General features: G+C 42.4%; 12 protein-coding genes and 1 pseudogene across 12 annotated transcripts; 5 read left to right on the top strand and 8 right to left on the bottom strand.

The window, feature by feature from the left end:
- The first annotated feature begins 252 nt into the window (after positions 1-252).
- Positions 253-564, top strand: LOC139352373 (histone H4). The gene has a single exon (XM_070994477.1). It carries the CDS (start codon positions 253-255, stop codon positions 562-564), a length of 312 nt encoding a protein of 103 aa, XP_070850578.1.
- A 425-nt stretch (positions 565-989) lies between these two features.
- On the bottom strand, positions 990-1,426 carry LOC139352372 (histone H2A). Its single transcript, XM_070994476.1, has one exon. It carries the CDS (start codon positions 1,424-1,426, stop codon positions 1,052-1,054), a length of 375 nt encoding a protein of 124 aa, XP_070850577.1. The 3' UTR covers positions 990-1,051.
- Positions 1,427-1,592: 166 nt separating this feature from the next.
- Positions 1,593-2,056, top strand: LOC139352371 (histone H2B). Its single transcript, XM_070994475.1, has one exon. The coding sequence runs from the start codon at positions 1,653-1,655 to the stop codon at positions 2,022-2,024; it is 372 nt and encodes a 123-aa protein (XP_070850576.1). The 5' UTR covers positions 1,593-1,652; the 3' UTR covers positions 2,025-2,056.
- A 376-nt stretch (positions 2,057-2,432) lies between these two features.
- On the bottom strand, positions 2,433-3,260 carry LOC139352370 (histone H1-like). The gene has a single exon (XM_070994474.1). It carries the CDS (start codon positions 3,258-3,260, stop codon positions 2,508-2,510), a length of 753 nt encoding a protein of 250 aa, XP_070850575.1. The 3' UTR covers positions 2,433-2,507.
- A 1,461-nt stretch (positions 3,261-4,721) lies between these two features.
- On the bottom strand, positions 4,722-5,133 carry LOC139352369 (histone H3). Its single transcript, XM_070994473.1, has one exon. The coding sequence runs from the start codon at positions 5,131-5,133 to the stop codon at positions 4,723-4,725; it is 411 nt and encodes a 136-aa protein (XP_070850574.1). The 3' UTR covers position 4,722.
- Positions 5,134-5,429: 296 nt separating this feature from the next.
- On the top strand, positions 5,430-5,723 carry LOC139352223 (histone H4-like; the record flags this gene model as incomplete). Its single annotated transcript, XM_070994307.1, has 1 exon — positions 5,430-5,723. A coding segment is annotated over one exon (294 nt), but the record flags the coding sequence as incomplete, so codon positions are not given.
- A 104-nt stretch (positions 5,724-5,827) lies between these two features.
- Positions 5,828-6,607, bottom strand: LOC139352222 (histone H2A-like; annotated as a pseudogene).
- Positions 6,608-6,752: 145 nt separating this feature from the next.
- Positions 6,753-7,205, top strand: LOC139352368 (histone H2B). The gene has a single exon (XM_070994472.1). The coding sequence runs from the start codon at positions 6,802-6,804 to the stop codon at positions 7,171-7,173; it is 372 nt and encodes a 123-aa protein (XP_070850573.1). The 5' UTR covers positions 6,753-6,801; the 3' UTR covers positions 7,174-7,205.
- A 376-nt stretch (positions 7,206-7,581) lies between these two features.
- On the bottom strand, positions 7,582-8,409 carry LOC139352221 (histone H1-like). Its single transcript, XM_070994306.1, has one exon. It carries the CDS (start codon positions 8,407-8,409, stop codon positions 7,657-7,659), a length of 753 nt encoding a protein of 250 aa, XP_070850407.1. The 3' UTR covers positions 7,582-7,656.
- Positions 8,410-9,864: 1,455 nt separating this feature from the next.
- Positions 9,865-10,276, bottom strand: LOC139352367 (histone H3). Its single transcript, XM_070994471.1, has one exon. The coding sequence runs from the start codon at positions 10,274-10,276 to the stop codon at positions 9,866-9,868; it is 411 nt and encodes a 136-aa protein (XP_070850572.1). The 3' UTR covers position 9,865.
- Positions 10,277-10,569: 293 nt separating this feature from the next.
- On the top strand, positions 10,570-10,881 carry LOC139352366 (histone H4). Its single transcript, XM_070994470.1, has one exon. It carries the CDS (start codon positions 10,570-10,572, stop codon positions 10,879-10,881), a length of 312 nt encoding a protein of 103 aa, XP_070850571.1.
- Positions 10,882-11,306: 425 nt separating this feature from the next.
- LOC139352365 (histone H2A) lies at positions 11,307-11,743 on the bottom strand. Its single transcript, XM_070994469.1, has one exon. It carries the CDS (start codon positions 11,741-11,743, stop codon positions 11,369-11,371), a length of 375 nt encoding a protein of 124 aa, XP_070850570.1. The 3' UTR covers positions 11,307-11,368.
- Positions 11,744-12,406: 663 nt separating this feature from the next.
- LOC139352364 (histone H1-like) lies at positions 12,407-13,234 on the bottom strand. The gene has a single exon (XM_070994468.1). The coding sequence runs from the start codon at positions 13,232-13,234 to the stop codon at positions 12,482-12,484; it is 753 nt and encodes a 250-aa protein (XP_070850569.1). The 3' UTR covers positions 12,407-12,481.
- Positions 13,235-14,499: the final 1,265 nt, after the last annotated feature.

Raw genomic sequence — 14,499 nt, 5'->3', positions numbered from 1 at the left:
ACACAATAAACGTTAGCTGCATTTGCAACCTACTTATATAGCAAAACGAGGAGGATTGAAAAGAGAGGGAAGAAGAGGGCATCTCATTTGTCGAACAGAGAGCGGAGAGCGAAGAGCGGGACGCACATATCGTTCGGACTCGCTCGTGTTTCTGGGGTTTTAGGTATAAATAAGAGTTCGTCGAAAATAAGGAATTAGTTCTTCAGTGACTTTCGTTTCGTGCAGTGTGTTAACAGTAGAAAATAGTGAGTTATGACTGGTCGCGGTAAAGGAGGAAAAGGCTTGGGAAAAGGAGGCGCCAAGCGTCATCGCAAAGTGCTGCGGGATAACATTCAGGGTATCACTAAGCCAGCAATCCGCCGTTTGGCTCGTCGCGGCGGTGTAAAGCGCATCTCGGGACTCATTTACGAGGAAACACGTGGCGTCCTGAAGGTGTTCTTGGAGAACGTTATCCGCGATGCCGTCACCTACACCGAACACGCCAAGAGGAAGACTGTCACAGCCATGGATGTTGTGTACGCCTTGAAGAGGCAAGGCCGCACCCTATACGGCTTCGGCGGTTAAAAAACTAGTACAGCTTGTACTTCATTCAGCAATCGGTCCTTTTCAGGACCACCATTCAAATTTTCGAAGGAGAAAAAATTCAAATAATTTTTTGATTCATTGGCCTACTGACCGGGAACTCGAAAGTTGATACTGCATATACATATTGCATTAAACCAAAATGAAATTTCAAATGGGAGGTTCAGGTTAGTGTTTTGTAGAAGCTGTACCGCTTGCAGATACAGCATTAAAGGAAATGCGTCTTTTTGGCGACGAACTTCTTAGAATATTCCAGATCTTATATCTGACCAAGTGCTATAGGACCAACGCATATACAAAACCTACTTCTGTTTCCCAATCGATATTTCAACGTATTTTCTTGTTTTAATAATATGATATACGTATTGGAAAATCTTTACTTCTTTGGTAAAAACTTGGTCGTCCTGAAAAGGACGGTTGGGTTTGTTTTTTATGTACAAGTATGTAATTGGCTCCGCATTTAAAACGTTTAAGCCTTCTTCTCGGTCTTCTTGGGCAACAGAACAGCCTGGATGTTGGGCAACACTCCACCCTGGGCAATGGTGACGCCGGAGAGCAGTTTGTTCAACTCCTCGTCGTTGCGGATGGCCAGCTGCAGATGACGAGGAATAATCCTAGTCTTCTTGTTGTCACGAGCAGCATTGCCAGCCAATTCGAGAACCTCAGCGGCCAGATATTCCATCACAGCAGCCAGGTAAACTGGAGCGCCGGCCCCAACTCGCTCGGCATAGTTGCCCTTGCGGAGCAAACGGTGAATACGGCCCACTGGGAACTGAAGACCGGCACGGTTAGAGCGGGACTTTGCCTTTCCCTTCACTTTGCCACCTTTTCCACGACCAGACATTTTTCTTTACGAGTATTTCACTTAGTTCACTTTACACACTGAAAACGAATGCTCGACGAGCCCCGGGTAGCCACATATTTATACTTTTGCGTCTGCCTGCGCGTTCATTTAGGGGTGGGTGCCTTAGACCTGAAAACATTGCTCGAAAAAAAGTATAAAGATGAACGCGCTTGGGCACCATTATGATCAGTGAGTTGTGTTTGTGAAATCATAAGTGAAGTGAATAATGCCGCCGAAAACTAGTGGAAAGGCAGCCAAGAAGGCTGGCAAAGCCCAGAAGAACATCACCAAGACCGATAAGAAGAAGAAGCGCAAGAGGAAGGAGAGCTACGCCATCTACATTTACAAGGTCCTGAAGCAGGTCCACCCTGACACCGGTATTTCGTCGAAGGCGATGAGCATCATGAACAGCTTTGTGAATGATATCTTCGAGCGCATTGCTGCAGAGGCGTCTCGTCTGGCTCACTACAACAAGCGCTCGACCATAACCAGTCGGGAGATCCAAACGGCTGTTCGCCTGCTCCTGCCCGGAGAGTTGGCCAAGCACGCCGTCAGTGAGGGAACCAAGGCTGTCACCAAGTACACCAGCTCCAAGTAATTTACTCTTGCTGCGTATGGGGAGAAAGATCCAAAACGGCCCTTTTCAGGGCCACAACACATTTTACCAAAGGAACTTTATTTTCAATATACCATTTGCCAATCAAATTCGTGATATAAGTTCAATTTGAGTTTTTTTTTTCTAAAGAACTTATTCTGGAGCTTTATAGTATAGTTATTAAATCATGGTCATCTATTGATAACGAATTTCTGCAATGCTAGTCCACGAACATTCTGTGACTTGCATTTTAAGATTCTCTGGTACAGCTGCTAAAATCAATGCAGCCACACTTATGTGAAAAAAATGCTAACGGCCTAACAAGATAATTGGACAAGTGAAATGTACTAAGTTTTAAATTGAAAGTTCCTTTCTCTTGTTCACGAACGTTGTAGCCCTGAAAAGGGCTTATTTAAACTAATTTCAGATTTCGAAATCTAAAATAGCGATTGCGAGCAGGTACCAGGTACTGTACTTTTGCACAATTTACTTCTTGGCCGCCGTAGTTTTGGCTTTCGGCTTTTTAGCAGTAGCAGGAGCAGCTGCTTTCTTCACAGCCTTTTTAGGCTTAACAGACGCCGCTGGCTTGGCCTTTGGTGCTTTCGCCGCCTTTGCCTTCGCTGCGGTCGACTTGGCCTTCGCTGCTGCTGGCTTCGCCTTTACGGTTCCAGTTTTCTTGACATCCTTGGCCTTCGCCTTCTCGGTTTTCTTCTTCTCTGCGGTCTTTTTGGTGGCAACAGCCTTCTTAGCCTTGGGCTTCTTGTCGTCAGCTCCGGCGGCAGCTTTCTTGGCGGTGGATCCGGTCTTCTTGACGGCTACCTTCTTGCTTTTCACCTTCTTCTCAGCAGACGCAGGCTTCGGCTTCGGATCCTTCTTGGCGGAGGCCGACAGTTTAAATGAGCCAGACGCCCCCTTTCCCTTTGTTTGGATCAGCTTTCCATTTACCACGGCCGATTTCAAGTATTTCTTGATGAATGGAGCAAGCTTCTGGGCATCGCATTTATAGGTGGCAGTGATGTATTTCTTGATTGCCAAAAGCGATGAGCCGCCACGTTCCTTCAAATTCTTGATGGATGCGTCCACCATTTGTTGAGTTGGCGGATGCGATGGCGGGGCAGCAGCCTTTTTCACCTTTGGGGCAGCGGATCCAGATGCCTTTTTGGTGGCCACCTTCTTCTCAACTGGCGCTGACGGGGCAGCCACTGGGGAAGCGGCCGTTGCAACTGCAGATTCAGACATTTTTCTTCACTAAAATACACTTTTTCGTATAGAAAATGGCCCGCGCGCTTATTGCCAACCTCCTTCGTTCGGATGAGAATCGAGGAGGAGAGCACTTTAACTGTGCGTCTGGCATCAGGCATTTGCTCTGCTAATGTTTGTTTGAAGTGCAGACATATTTTCTTGTTTTTAGTGCTTAAGATCCTAAAATGTAATAATCATTTTATTGTTTTACATTCTTAAATAATCTATTAAGTAGGTAATGTTTTCAAAACGTTAGTATCTGGTTTTTGCAACCTTTTATTGCCGAATCAACTTCAACATAGACATTCGTAACATGAGCAATTTTTTTAAAAACCCATTTTAAAATATGATTTCTTAGAAATATTTTGTAACTTGCTAATGAAAAAATAAATTTGAACCTTTTACTTAAATAAGTACTACAATTAAATTTACTTATCTTTAGTTTAGGTATTTTAATTCATGTTCCAAGTTGTCCCTTGGCTATGTACAAAGTTGGCTATCAGACTACTTTCGGCAATCGATTTCTGACTGTTAAAAATATAAATAATTTAAAATATTGTATTTATATGATGTTTTCTTAGATATATCATGTCTTTGCTTAAGACAATCCAGCTTTGGATGCATGTTTATAAACAGTTTTTACAAATTTTGCTAATTTGTGTTTCATATATGAATCCCATTGAGGCCGCACTCGAGTTAATATTTAAGAAAAAAATGTAAAAAGTATACTTAATAATATTTTTCTTGTTTTTTATAAAACATTATGCATTCATTAACGCATATGATTTATTTTCAGATAGCGTTTAAAAGTTTTTCGATTTTTTGTTGGTGCTTAAATGTCTAATGTTGATCGTGGTAGTCCCACAAAACCCTCTCGTTCTAAAAACATGCCGACATTAGTAATGAAATTTTTTCAAAAACGTGATAAAATTAAAAGTACAACAGTCAAATTGAATCTATTCTATTAAATAAATCTGATATTACAAAATACGATATATAATTTCTGGAATATATATACCTATTAACAGTTTATTTTGTGACCCATATATATAAATATCGTGGAGGTTGCACTTAGCATTAAAAAGACAATGTAAAAAATTTATTTTTTATTCTGTTTTTGTTTTATTAAGCAAATAGATTCATTAGCCTAGCTAATTTTTGTTTAGTTTTTGTCTGATGCTTGAAAGTCTTGACCATCCTTGCCGCATAGCAGCTCCATCACATTAAAAACCCCACCCAATCCTAATCGAACGACGAGTTCCGACTATTTATTAATTTTATCAAATCACTAAAAGTTACAAACAATTAATAATTTCACTTACGAAGGAACGGGACGAAAAGTTAATTTCTTTATTTTAAGGTTGAAGCCTGCAGATAAAAATTAGTATCTCATTGATTGAAATTTGTGGTCCTGAAAAGGACCGATTTGTACAAAGTATGTTAGCGCATTGGCAGCCACTTAAGCACGCTCGCCGCGAATGCGACGGGCCAACTGGATGTCTTTGGGCATGATGGTGACACGCTTGGCATGAATGGCGCACAAGTTGGTATCTTCAAAGAGGCCAACCAGATAGGCCTCGCTAGCTTCCTGCAGAGCCATCACCGCCGAGCTCTGGAATCGCAGGTCAGTCTTGAAGTCCTGAGCGATTTCACGCACCAGACGCTGGAAAGGCAGCTTGCGGATCAGGAGCTCGGTACTCTTCTGGTATCGACGGATCTCACGCAGGGCAACCGTTCCAGGGCGATACCGATGGGGCTTCTTCACGCCTCCGGTGGCTGGGGCGCTCTTGCGAGCGGCCTTAGTAGCCAGTTGTTTGCGTGGCGCCTTGCCACCAGTCGATTTCCGAGCGGTTTGCTTGGTACGGGCCATTTTCGAGTTCACTGCTGTTCACGTTCACTTCACGTTTCAAAACACAATAAACGTTAGCTGCATTTGCAACCTACTTATATAGCAAAACGAGGAGGATTGAAAAGAGAGGGAAGAAGAGGGCATCTCATTTGTCGAACAGAGAGCGGAGAGCGAAGAGCGGGACGCACATATCGTTCGGACTCGCTCGTGTTTCTGGGGTTTTAGGTATAAATAAGAGTTCGTCGAAAATAAGGAATTAGTTCTTCAGTGACTTTCGTTTCGTGCAGTGTGTTAACAGTAGAAAATAGTGAGTTACGACTGGTCGCGGCTTGGGAAAAGGAGGCGCCAAGCGTCATCGCAAAGTGCTGCGGGATAACATTCAGGGTATCACTAAGCCAGCAATCCGCCGTTTGGCTCGTCGCGGCGGTGTAAAGCGCATCTCGGGACTCATTTACGAGGAAACACGTGGCGTCCTGAAGGTGTTCTTGGAGAACGTTATCCGCGATGCCGTCACCTACACCGAACACGCCAAGAGGAAGACTGTCACAGCCATGGATGTTGTGTACGCCTTGAAGAGGCAAGGCCGCACCCTATACGGCTTCGGCGGTTAAAAAACTAGTACAGCTTGTACTTCATTCAGCAATCGGTCCTTTTCAGGACCACCATTCAAATTTTCGAAGGAGAAAAAATTCAAATAATTTTTTGATTCATTGGCCTACTGACCGGGAACTCGAAAGTTGATACTGCATATACATATTGCATTAAACCAAAATGAAATTTCAAATGGGAGGTTCAGGTTAGTGTTTTGTAGAAGCTGTACCGCTTGCAGATACAGCATTAAAGGAAATGCGTCTTTTTGGCGACGAACTTCTTAGAATATTCCAGATCTTATATCTGACCAAGTGCTATAGGACCAACGCATATACAAAACCTACTTCTGTTTCCCAATCGATATTTCAACGTATTTTCTTGTTTTAATAATATGATATACGTATTGGAAAATCTTTACTTCTTTGGTAAAAACTTGGTCGTCCTGAAAAGGACGGTTGGGTTTGTTTTTTATGTACAAGTATGTAATTGGCTCCGCATTTAAAACGTTTAAGCCTTCTTCTCGGTCTTCTTGGGCAACAGAACAGCCTGGATGTTGGGCAACACTCCACCCTGACGCCGGAGAGCAGTTTGTTCAACTCCTCGTCGTTGCGGATGGCCAGCTGCAGATGACGAGGAATAATCCTAGTCTTCTTGTTGTCACGAGCAGCATTGCCAGCCAATTCGAGAACCTCAGCGGCCAGATATTCCATCACAGCAGCCAGGTAAACTGGAGCGCCGGCCCCAACTCGCTCGGCATAGTTGCCCTTGCGGAGCAAACGGTGAATACGGCCCACTGGGAACTGAAGACCGGCACGGTTAGAGCGGGACTTTGCCTTTCCCTTCACTTTGCCACCTTTTCCACGACCAGACATTTTTCTTTACGAGTATTTCACTAGTTCACTTTACACACTGAAAACGAATGCTCGACGAGCCTCGGGTAGCCACATATTTATACTTTTGCGTCTGCCTGCGCGTTCATTTAGGGGTGGGGTGCCTTAGACCTGAAAACATTGCTCGAAAAAAAGTATAAAGATGAACGCGCTTGGGCACCATTATGATCAGTGAGTTGTGTTTGTGAAATCATAAGTGAAGTGAATAATGCCGCCGAAAACTAGTGGAAAGGCAGCCAAGAAGGCTGGCAAAGCCCAGAAGAACATCACCAAGACCGATAAGAAGAAGAAGCGCAAGAGGAAGGAGAGCTACGCCATCTACATTTACAAGGTCCTGAAGCAGGTCCACCCTGACACCGGTATTTCGTCGAAGGCGATGAGCATCATGAACAGCTTTGTGAATGATATCTTCGAGCGCATTGCTGCAGAGGCGTCTCGTCTGGCTCACTACAACAAGCGCTCGACCATAACCAGTCGGGAGATCCAAACGGCTGTTCGCCTGCTCCTGCCCGGAGAGTTGGCCAAGCACGCCGTCAGTGAGGGAACCAAGGCTGTCACCAAGTACACCAGCTCCAAGTAATTTACTCTTGCTGCGTATGGGGAGAAAGATCCAAAACGGCCCTTTTCAGGGCCACAACACATTTTACCAAAGGAACTTCATTTTCAATATACCATTTACCAATCAAATTCGTGATATAAGTTCAATTTGAGTTTTTTTTTTCTAAAGAACTTATTCTGGAGCTTTATAGTATCGTTATTAAATCATGGTCATCTATTGATAACGAATTTCTGCAATGCTAGTCCACGAACATTCTGTGACTTGCATTTTAAGATTCTCTGGTACAGCTGCTAAAATCAATGCAGCCACACTTATGTGAAAAAAATGCTAACGGCCTAACAAGATAATTGGACAAGTGAAATGTACTTAGTTTTAAATTGAAAGTTCCTTTCTCTTGTTCACGAACGTTGTAGCCCTGAAAAGGGCTTATTTAAACTAATTTCAGATTTCGAAATCTAAAATAGCGATTGCGAGCAGGTACCAGGTACTGTACTTTTGCACAATTTACTTCTTGGCCGCCGTAGTTTTGGCTTTCGGCTTTTTAGCAGTAGCAGGAGCAGCTGCTTTCTTCACAGCCTTTTTAGGCTTAACAGACGCTGCTGGCTTGGCCTTTGGTGCTTTCGCCGCCTTTGCCTTCGCTGCGGTCGACTTGGCCTTCGCTGCTGCTGGCTTCGCCTTTACGGTTCCAGTTTTCTTGACATCCTTGGCCTTCGCCTTCTCGGTTTTCTTCTTCTCTGCGGTCTTTTTGGTGGCAACAGCCTTCTTAGCCTTGGGCTTCTTGTCGTCAGCTCCGGCGGCAGCTTTCTTGGCGGTGGATCCGGACTTCTTGACGGCTACCTTCTTGCTTTTCACCTTCTTCTCAGCAGACGCAGGCTTCGGCTTCGGATCCTTCTTGGCGGAGGCCGACAGTTTAAATGAGCCAGACGCCCCCTTTCCCTTTGTTTGGATCAGCTTTCCATTTACCACGGCCGATTTCAAGTATTTCTTGATGAATGGAGCAAGCTTCTGGGCATCGCATTTATAGGTGGCAGTGATGTATTTCTTGATTGCCAAAAGCGATGAGCCGCCACGTTCCTTCAAATTCTTGATGGATGCGTCCACCATTTGTTGAGTTGGCGGATGCGATGGCGGGGCAGCAGCCTTTTTCACCTTTGGGGCAGCGGATCCAGATGCCTTTTTGGTGGCCACCTTCTTCTCAACTGGCGCTGACGGGGCAGCCACTGGGGAAGCGGCCGTTGCAACTGCAGATTCAGACATTTTTCTTCACTAAAATACACTTTTTCGTATAGAAAATGGCCCGCGCGCTTATTGCCAACCTCCTTCGTTCGGATGAGAATCGAGGAGGAGAGCACTTTAACTGTGCGTCTGGCATCAGGCATTTGCTCTGCTAATGTTTGTTTGAAGTGCAGACATATTTTCTTGTTTTTAGTGCTTAAGATCCTAAAATGTAATAATCATTTTATTGTTTTACATTCTTAAATAATCTATTAAGTAGGTAATGTTTTCAAAACGTTAGTATCTGGTTTTTGCAACCTTTTATTGCCGAATCAACTTCAACATAGACATTCGTAACATGAGCAATTTTTTTAAAAACCCATTTTAAAATATGATTTCTTAGAAATATTTTGTAACTTGCTAATGAAAAAATAAATTTGAACCTTTTACTTAAATAAGTACTACAATTAAATTTACTTATCTTTAGTTTAGGTATTTTAATTCATGTTCCAAGTTGTCCCTTGGCTATGTACAAAGTTGGCTATCAGACTACTTTCGGCAATCGATTTCTGACTGTTAAAAATATAAATAATTTAAAATATTGTATTTATATGATGTTTTCTTAGATATATCGTGTCTTTGCTTAAGACAATCCAGCTTTGGATGCATGTTTATAAGCAGTTTTTACAAATTTTGCTAATTTGTGTTTCATATATGAATCCCATTGAGGCCGCACTCGAGTTAATATTTAAGAAAAAAATGTAAAAAGTATACTTAATAATATTTTTCTTGTTTTTTATAAAACATTATGCATTCATTAACGCATATGATTTATTTTCAGATAGCGTTTAAAAGTTTTTCGATTTTTTGTTGGTGCTTAAATGTCTAATGTTGATCGTGGTAGTCCCACAAAACCCTCTCGTTCTAAAAACATGCCGACATTAGTAATGAAATTTTTTCAAAAACGTGATAAAATTAAAAGTACAACAGTCAAATTGAATCTATTCTATTAAATAAATCTGATATTACAAAATACGATATATAATTTCTGGAATATATATACCTATTAACAGTTTATTTTGTGACCCATATATATAAATATCGTGGAGGTTGCACTTAGCATTAAAAAGACAATGTAAAAAATTTATTTTTTATTCTGTTTTTGTTTTATTAAGCAAATAGATTCATTAGCCTAGCTAATTTTTGTTTAGTTTTTGTCTGATGCTTGAAAGTCTTGACCATCCTTGCCGCATAGCAGCTCCATCACATTAAAAACCCCACCCAATCCTAATCGAATGACGAGTTCCGACTATTTATTAATTTTATCAAATCACTAAAAGTTACAAACAATTAATAATTTCACTTACGAAGGAACGGGACGAAAAGTTAATTTCTTTATTTTGAAGCCTGCAGATAAAAATTAGTATCTCATTGATTGAAATTTGTGGTCCTGAAAAGGACCGATTTGTACAAAGTATGTTAGCGCATTGGCAGCCACTTAAGCACGCTCGCCGCGAATGCGACGGGCCAACTGGATGTCTTTGGGCATGATGGTGACACGCTTGGCATGAATGGCGCACAAGTTGGTATCTTCAAAGAGGCCAACCAGATAGGCCTCGCTAGCTTCCTGCAGAGCCATCACCGCCGAGCTCTGGAATCGCAGGTCAGTCTTGAAGTCCTGAGCGATTTCACGCACCAGACGCTGGAAAGGCAGCTTGCGGATCAGGAGCTCGGTACTCTTCTGGTATCGACGGATCTCACGCAGGGCAACCGTTCCAGGGCGATACCGATGGGGCTTCTTCACGCCTCCGGTGGCTGGGGCGCTCTTGCGAGCGGCCTTAGTAGCCAGTTGTTTGCGTGGCGCCTTGCCACCAGTCGATTTCCGAGCGGTTTGCTTGGTACGGGCCATTTTCGAGTTCACTGCTGTTCACGTTCACTTCACGTTTCAAAACACAATAAACGTTAGCTGCATTTGCAACCTACTTATATAGCAAAACGAGGAGGATTGAAAAGAGAGGGAAGAAGAGGGCATCTCATTTGTCGAACAGAGAGCGGAGAGCGAAGAGCGGGACGCACATATCGTTCGGACTCGCTCGTGTTTCTGGGGTTTTAGGTATAAATAAGAGTTCGTCGAAAATAAGGAATTAGTTCTTCAGTGACTTTCGTTTCGTGCAGTGTGTTAACAGTAGAAAATAGTGAGTTATGACTGGTCGCGGTAAAGGAGGAAAAGGCTTGGGAAAAGGAGGCGCCAAGCGTCATCGCAAAGTGCTGCGGGATAACATTCAGGGTATCACTAAGCCAGCAATCCGCCGTTTGGCTCGTCGCGGCGGTGTAAAGCGCATCTCGGGACTCATTTACGAGGAAACACGTGGCGTCCTGAAGGTGTTCTTGGAGAACGTTATCCGCGATGCCGTCACCTACACCGAACACGCCAAGAGGAAGACTGTCACAGCCATGGATGTTGTGTACGCCTTGAAGAGGCAAGGCCGCACCCTATACGGCTTCGGCGGTTAAAAAACTAGTACAGCTTGTACTTCATTCAGCAATCGGTCCTTTTCAGGACCACCATTCAAATTTTCGAAGGAGAAAAAATTCAAATAATTTTTTGATTCATTGGCCTACTGACCGGGAACTCGAAAGTTGATACTGCATATACATATTGCATTAAACCAAAATGAAATTTCAAATGGGAGGTTCAGGTTAGTGTTTTGTAGAAGCTGTACCGCTTGCAGATACAGCATTAAAGGAAATGCGTCTTTTTGGCGACGAACTTCTTAGAATATTCCAGATCTTATATCTGACCAAGTGCTATAGGACCAACGCATATACAAAACCTACTTCTGTTTCCCAATCGATATTTCAACGTATTTTCTTGTTTTAATAATATGATATACGTATTGGAAAATCTTTACTTCTTTGGTAAAAACTTGGTCGTCCTGAAAAGGACGGTTGGGTTTGTTTTTTATGTACAAGTATGTAATTGGCTCCGCATTTAAAACGTTTAAGCCTTCTTCTCGGTCTTCTTGGGCAACAGAACAGCCTGGATGTTGGGCAACACTCCACCCTGGGCAATGGTGACGCCGGAGAGCAGTTTGTTCAACTCCTCGTCGTTGCGGATGGCCAGCTGCAGATGACGAGGAATAATCCTAGTCTTCTTGTTGTCACGAGCAGCATTGCCAGCCAATTCGAGAACCTCAGCGGCCAGATATTCCATCACAGCAGCCAGGTAAACTGGAGCGCCGGCCCCAACTCGCTCGGCATAGTTGCCCTTGCGGAGCAAACGGTGAATACGGCCCACTGGGAACTGAAGACCGGCACGGTTAGAGCGGGACTTTGCCTTTCCCTTCACTTTGCCACCTTTTCCACGACCAGACATTTTTCTTTACGAGTATTTCACTTAGTTCACTTTACACACTGAAAACGAATGCTCGACGAGCCCCGGGTAGCCACATATTTATACTTTTGCGTCTGCCTGCCAGAGTCGTCTCGTCTGGCTCACTACAACAAGCGCTCGACCATAACCAGTCGGGAGATCCAAACGGCTGTTCGCCTGCTCCTGCCCGGAGAGTTGGCCAAGCACGCCGTCAGTGAGGGAACCAAGGCTGTCACCAAGTACACCAGCTCCAAGTAATTTACTCTTGCTGCGTATGGGGAGAAAGATCCAAAACGGCCCTTTTCAGGGCCACAACACATTTTACCAAAGGAACTTCATTTTCAATATACCATTTGCCAATCAAATTCGTGATATAAGTTCAATTTGAGTTTTTTTTTTCTAAAGAACTTATTCTGGATCTTTATAGTATAGTTATTAAATCATGGTCATCTATTGATAACGAATTTCTGCAATGCTAGTCCACGAACATTCTGTGACTTGCATTTTAAGATTCTCTGGTACAGCTGCTAAAATCAATGCAGCCACAATTATGTGAAAAAAATGCTAACGGCCTAACAAGATAATTGGACAAGTGAAATGTACTAAGTTTTAAATTGAAAGTTCCTTTCTCTTGTTCACGAACGTTGTAGCCCTGAAAAGGGCTTATTTAAACTAATTTCAGATTTCGAAATCTAAAATAGCGATTGCGAGCAGGTACCAGGTACTGTACTTTTGCACAATTTACTTCTTGGCCGCCGTAGTTTTGGCTTTCGGCTTTTTAGCAGTAGCAGGAGCAGCTGCTTTCTTCACAGCCTTTTTAGGCTTAACAGACGCCGCTGGCTTGGCCTTTGGTGCTTTCGCCGCCTTTGCCTTCGCTGCGGTCGACTTGGCCTTCGCTGCTGCTGGCTTCGCCTTTACGGTTCCAGTTTTCTTGACATCCTTGGCCTTCGCCTTCTCGGTTTTCTTCTTCTCTGCGGTCTTTTTGGTGGCAACAGCCTTCTTAGCCTTGGGCTTCTTGTCGTCAGCTCCGGCGGCAGCTTTCTTGGCGGTGGATCCGGTCTTCTTGACGGCTACCTTCTTGCTTTTCACCTTCTTCTCAGCAGACGCAGGCTTCGGCTTCGGATCCTTCTTGGCGGAGGCCGACAGTTTAAATGAGCCAGACGCCCCCTTTCCCTTTGTTTGGATCAGCTTTCCATTTACCACGGCCGATTTCAAGTATTTCTTGATGAATGGAGCAAGCTTCTGGGCATCGCATTTATAGGTGGCAGTGATGTATTTCTTGATTGCCAAAAGCGATGAGCCGCCACGTTCCTTCAAATTCTTGATGGATGCGTCCACCATTTGTTGAGTTGGCGGATGCGATGGCGGGGCAGCAGCCTTTTTCACCTTTGGGGCAGCGGATCCAGATGCCTTTTTGGTGGCCACCTTCTTCTCAACTGGCGCTGACGGGGCAGCCACTGGGGAAGCGGCCGTTGCAACTGCAGATTCAGACATTTTTCTTCACTAAAATACACTTTTTCGTATAGAAAATGGCCCGCGCGCTTATTGCCAACCTCCTTCGTTCGGATGAGAATCGAGGAGGAGAGCACTTTAACTGTGCGTCTGGCATCAGGCATTTGCTCTGCTAATGTTTGTTTGAAGTGCAGACATATTTTCTTGTTTTTAGTGCTTAAGATCCTAAAATGTAATAATCATTTTATTGTTTTACATTCTTAAATAATCTATTAAGTAGGTAATGTTTTCAAAACGTTAGTATCTGGTTTTTGCAACCTTTTATTGCCGAATCAACTTCAACATAGACATTCGTAACATGAGCAATTTTTTTAAAAACCCATTTTAAAATATGATTTCTTAGAAATATTTTGTAACTTGCTAATGAAAAAATAAATTTGAACCTTTTACTTAAATAAGTACTACAATTAAATTTACTTATCTTTAGTTTAGGTATTTTAATTCATGTTCCAAGTTGTCCCTTGGCTATGTACAAAGTTGGCTATCAGACTACTTTCGGCAATCGATTTCTGACTGTTAAAAATATAAATAATTTAAAATATTGTATTTATATGATGTTTTCTTAGATATATCATGTCTTTGCTTAAGACAATCCAGCTTTGGATGCATGTTTATAAACAGTTTTTACAAATTTTGCTAATTTGTGTTTCATATATGAATCCCATTGAGGCCGCACTCGAGTTAATATTTAAGAAAAAAATGTAAAAAGTATACTTAATAATATTTTTCTTGTTTTTTATAAAACATTATGCATTCATTAACGCATATGATTTATTTTCAGATAGCGTTTAAAAGTTTTTCGATTTTTTGTTGGTGCTTAAATGTCTAATGTTGATCGTGGTAGTCCCACAAAACCCTCTCGTTCTAAAAACATGCCGACATTAGTAATGAAATTTTTTCAAAAACGTGATAAAATTAAAAGTACAACAGTCAAATTGAATCTATTCTATTAAATAAATCTGATATTACAAAATACGATATATAATTTCTGGAATATATATACCTATTAACAGTTTATTTTGTGACCCATATATATAAATATCGTGGAGGTTGCACTTAGCATTAAAAAGACAATGTAAAAAATTTATTTTTTATTCTGTTTTTGTTTTATTAAGCAAATAGATTCATTAGCCTAGCTAATTTTTGTTTAGTTTTTGTCTGATGCTTGAAAGTCTTGACCATCCTTGCCGCATAGCAGCTCCATCACATTAAAAACCCCACCCAATCCTAATCGAACGACGAGTTCC

This window comes from Drosophila suzukii, chromosome 2L (assembly GCF_043229965.1).
Source record: "Drosophila suzukii chromosome 2L, CBGP_Dsuzu_IsoJpt1.0, whole genome shotgun sequence".
Classification (NCBI taxonomy): Eukaryota; Metazoa; Arthropoda; class Insecta; order Diptera; family Drosophilidae; genus Drosophila; species Drosophila suzukii.
Note: the sequence above shows the minus strand (reverse complement) of the source record. Positions and strands in the feature narration are given on the sequence as shown.

Excerpts from the sequence above, each read along its gene's own strand:
- LOC139352373 (XM_070994477.1), top strand. The coding sequence starts at position 253 with ATGACTGGTCGCGGTAAAGGAGGAAAAGGCTTGGGAAAAGGAGGCGCC.
- LOC139352372 (XM_070994476.1), bottom strand. The coding sequence starts at position 1,426 with ATGTCTGGTCGTGGAAAAGGTGGCAAAGTGAAGGGAAAGGCAAAGTCC.
- LOC139352371 (XM_070994475.1), top strand. The coding sequence starts at position 1,653 with ATGCCGCCGAAAACTAGTGGAAAGGCAGCCAAGAAGGCTGGCAAAGCC.
- LOC139352370 (XM_070994474.1), bottom strand. The coding sequence starts at position 3,260 with ATGTCTGAATCTGCAGTTGCAACGGCCGCTTCCCCAGTGGCTGCCCCG.
- LOC139352369 (XM_070994473.1), bottom strand. The coding sequence starts at position 5,133 with ATGGCCCGTACCAAGCAAACCGCTCGGAAATCGACTGGTGGCAAGGCG.
- LOC139352368 (XM_070994472.1), top strand. The coding sequence starts at position 6,802 with ATGCCGCCGAAAACTAGTGGAAAGGCAGCCAAGAAGGCTGGCAAAGCC.
- LOC139352221 (XM_070994306.1), bottom strand. The coding sequence starts at position 8,409 with ATGTCTGAATCTGCAGTTGCAACGGCCGCTTCCCCAGTGGCTGCCCCG.
- LOC139352367 (XM_070994471.1), bottom strand. The coding sequence starts at position 10,276 with ATGGCCCGTACCAAGCAAACCGCTCGGAAATCGACTGGTGGCAAGGCG.
- LOC139352366 (XM_070994470.1), top strand. The coding sequence starts at position 10,570 with ATGACTGGTCGCGGTAAAGGAGGAAAAGGCTTGGGAAAAGGAGGCGCC.
- LOC139352365 (XM_070994469.1), bottom strand. The coding sequence starts at position 11,743 with ATGTCTGGTCGTGGAAAAGGTGGCAAAGTGAAGGGAAAGGCAAAGTCC.
- LOC139352364 (XM_070994468.1), bottom strand. The coding sequence starts at position 13,234 with ATGTCTGAATCTGCAGTTGCAACGGCCGCTTCCCCAGTGGCTGCCCCG.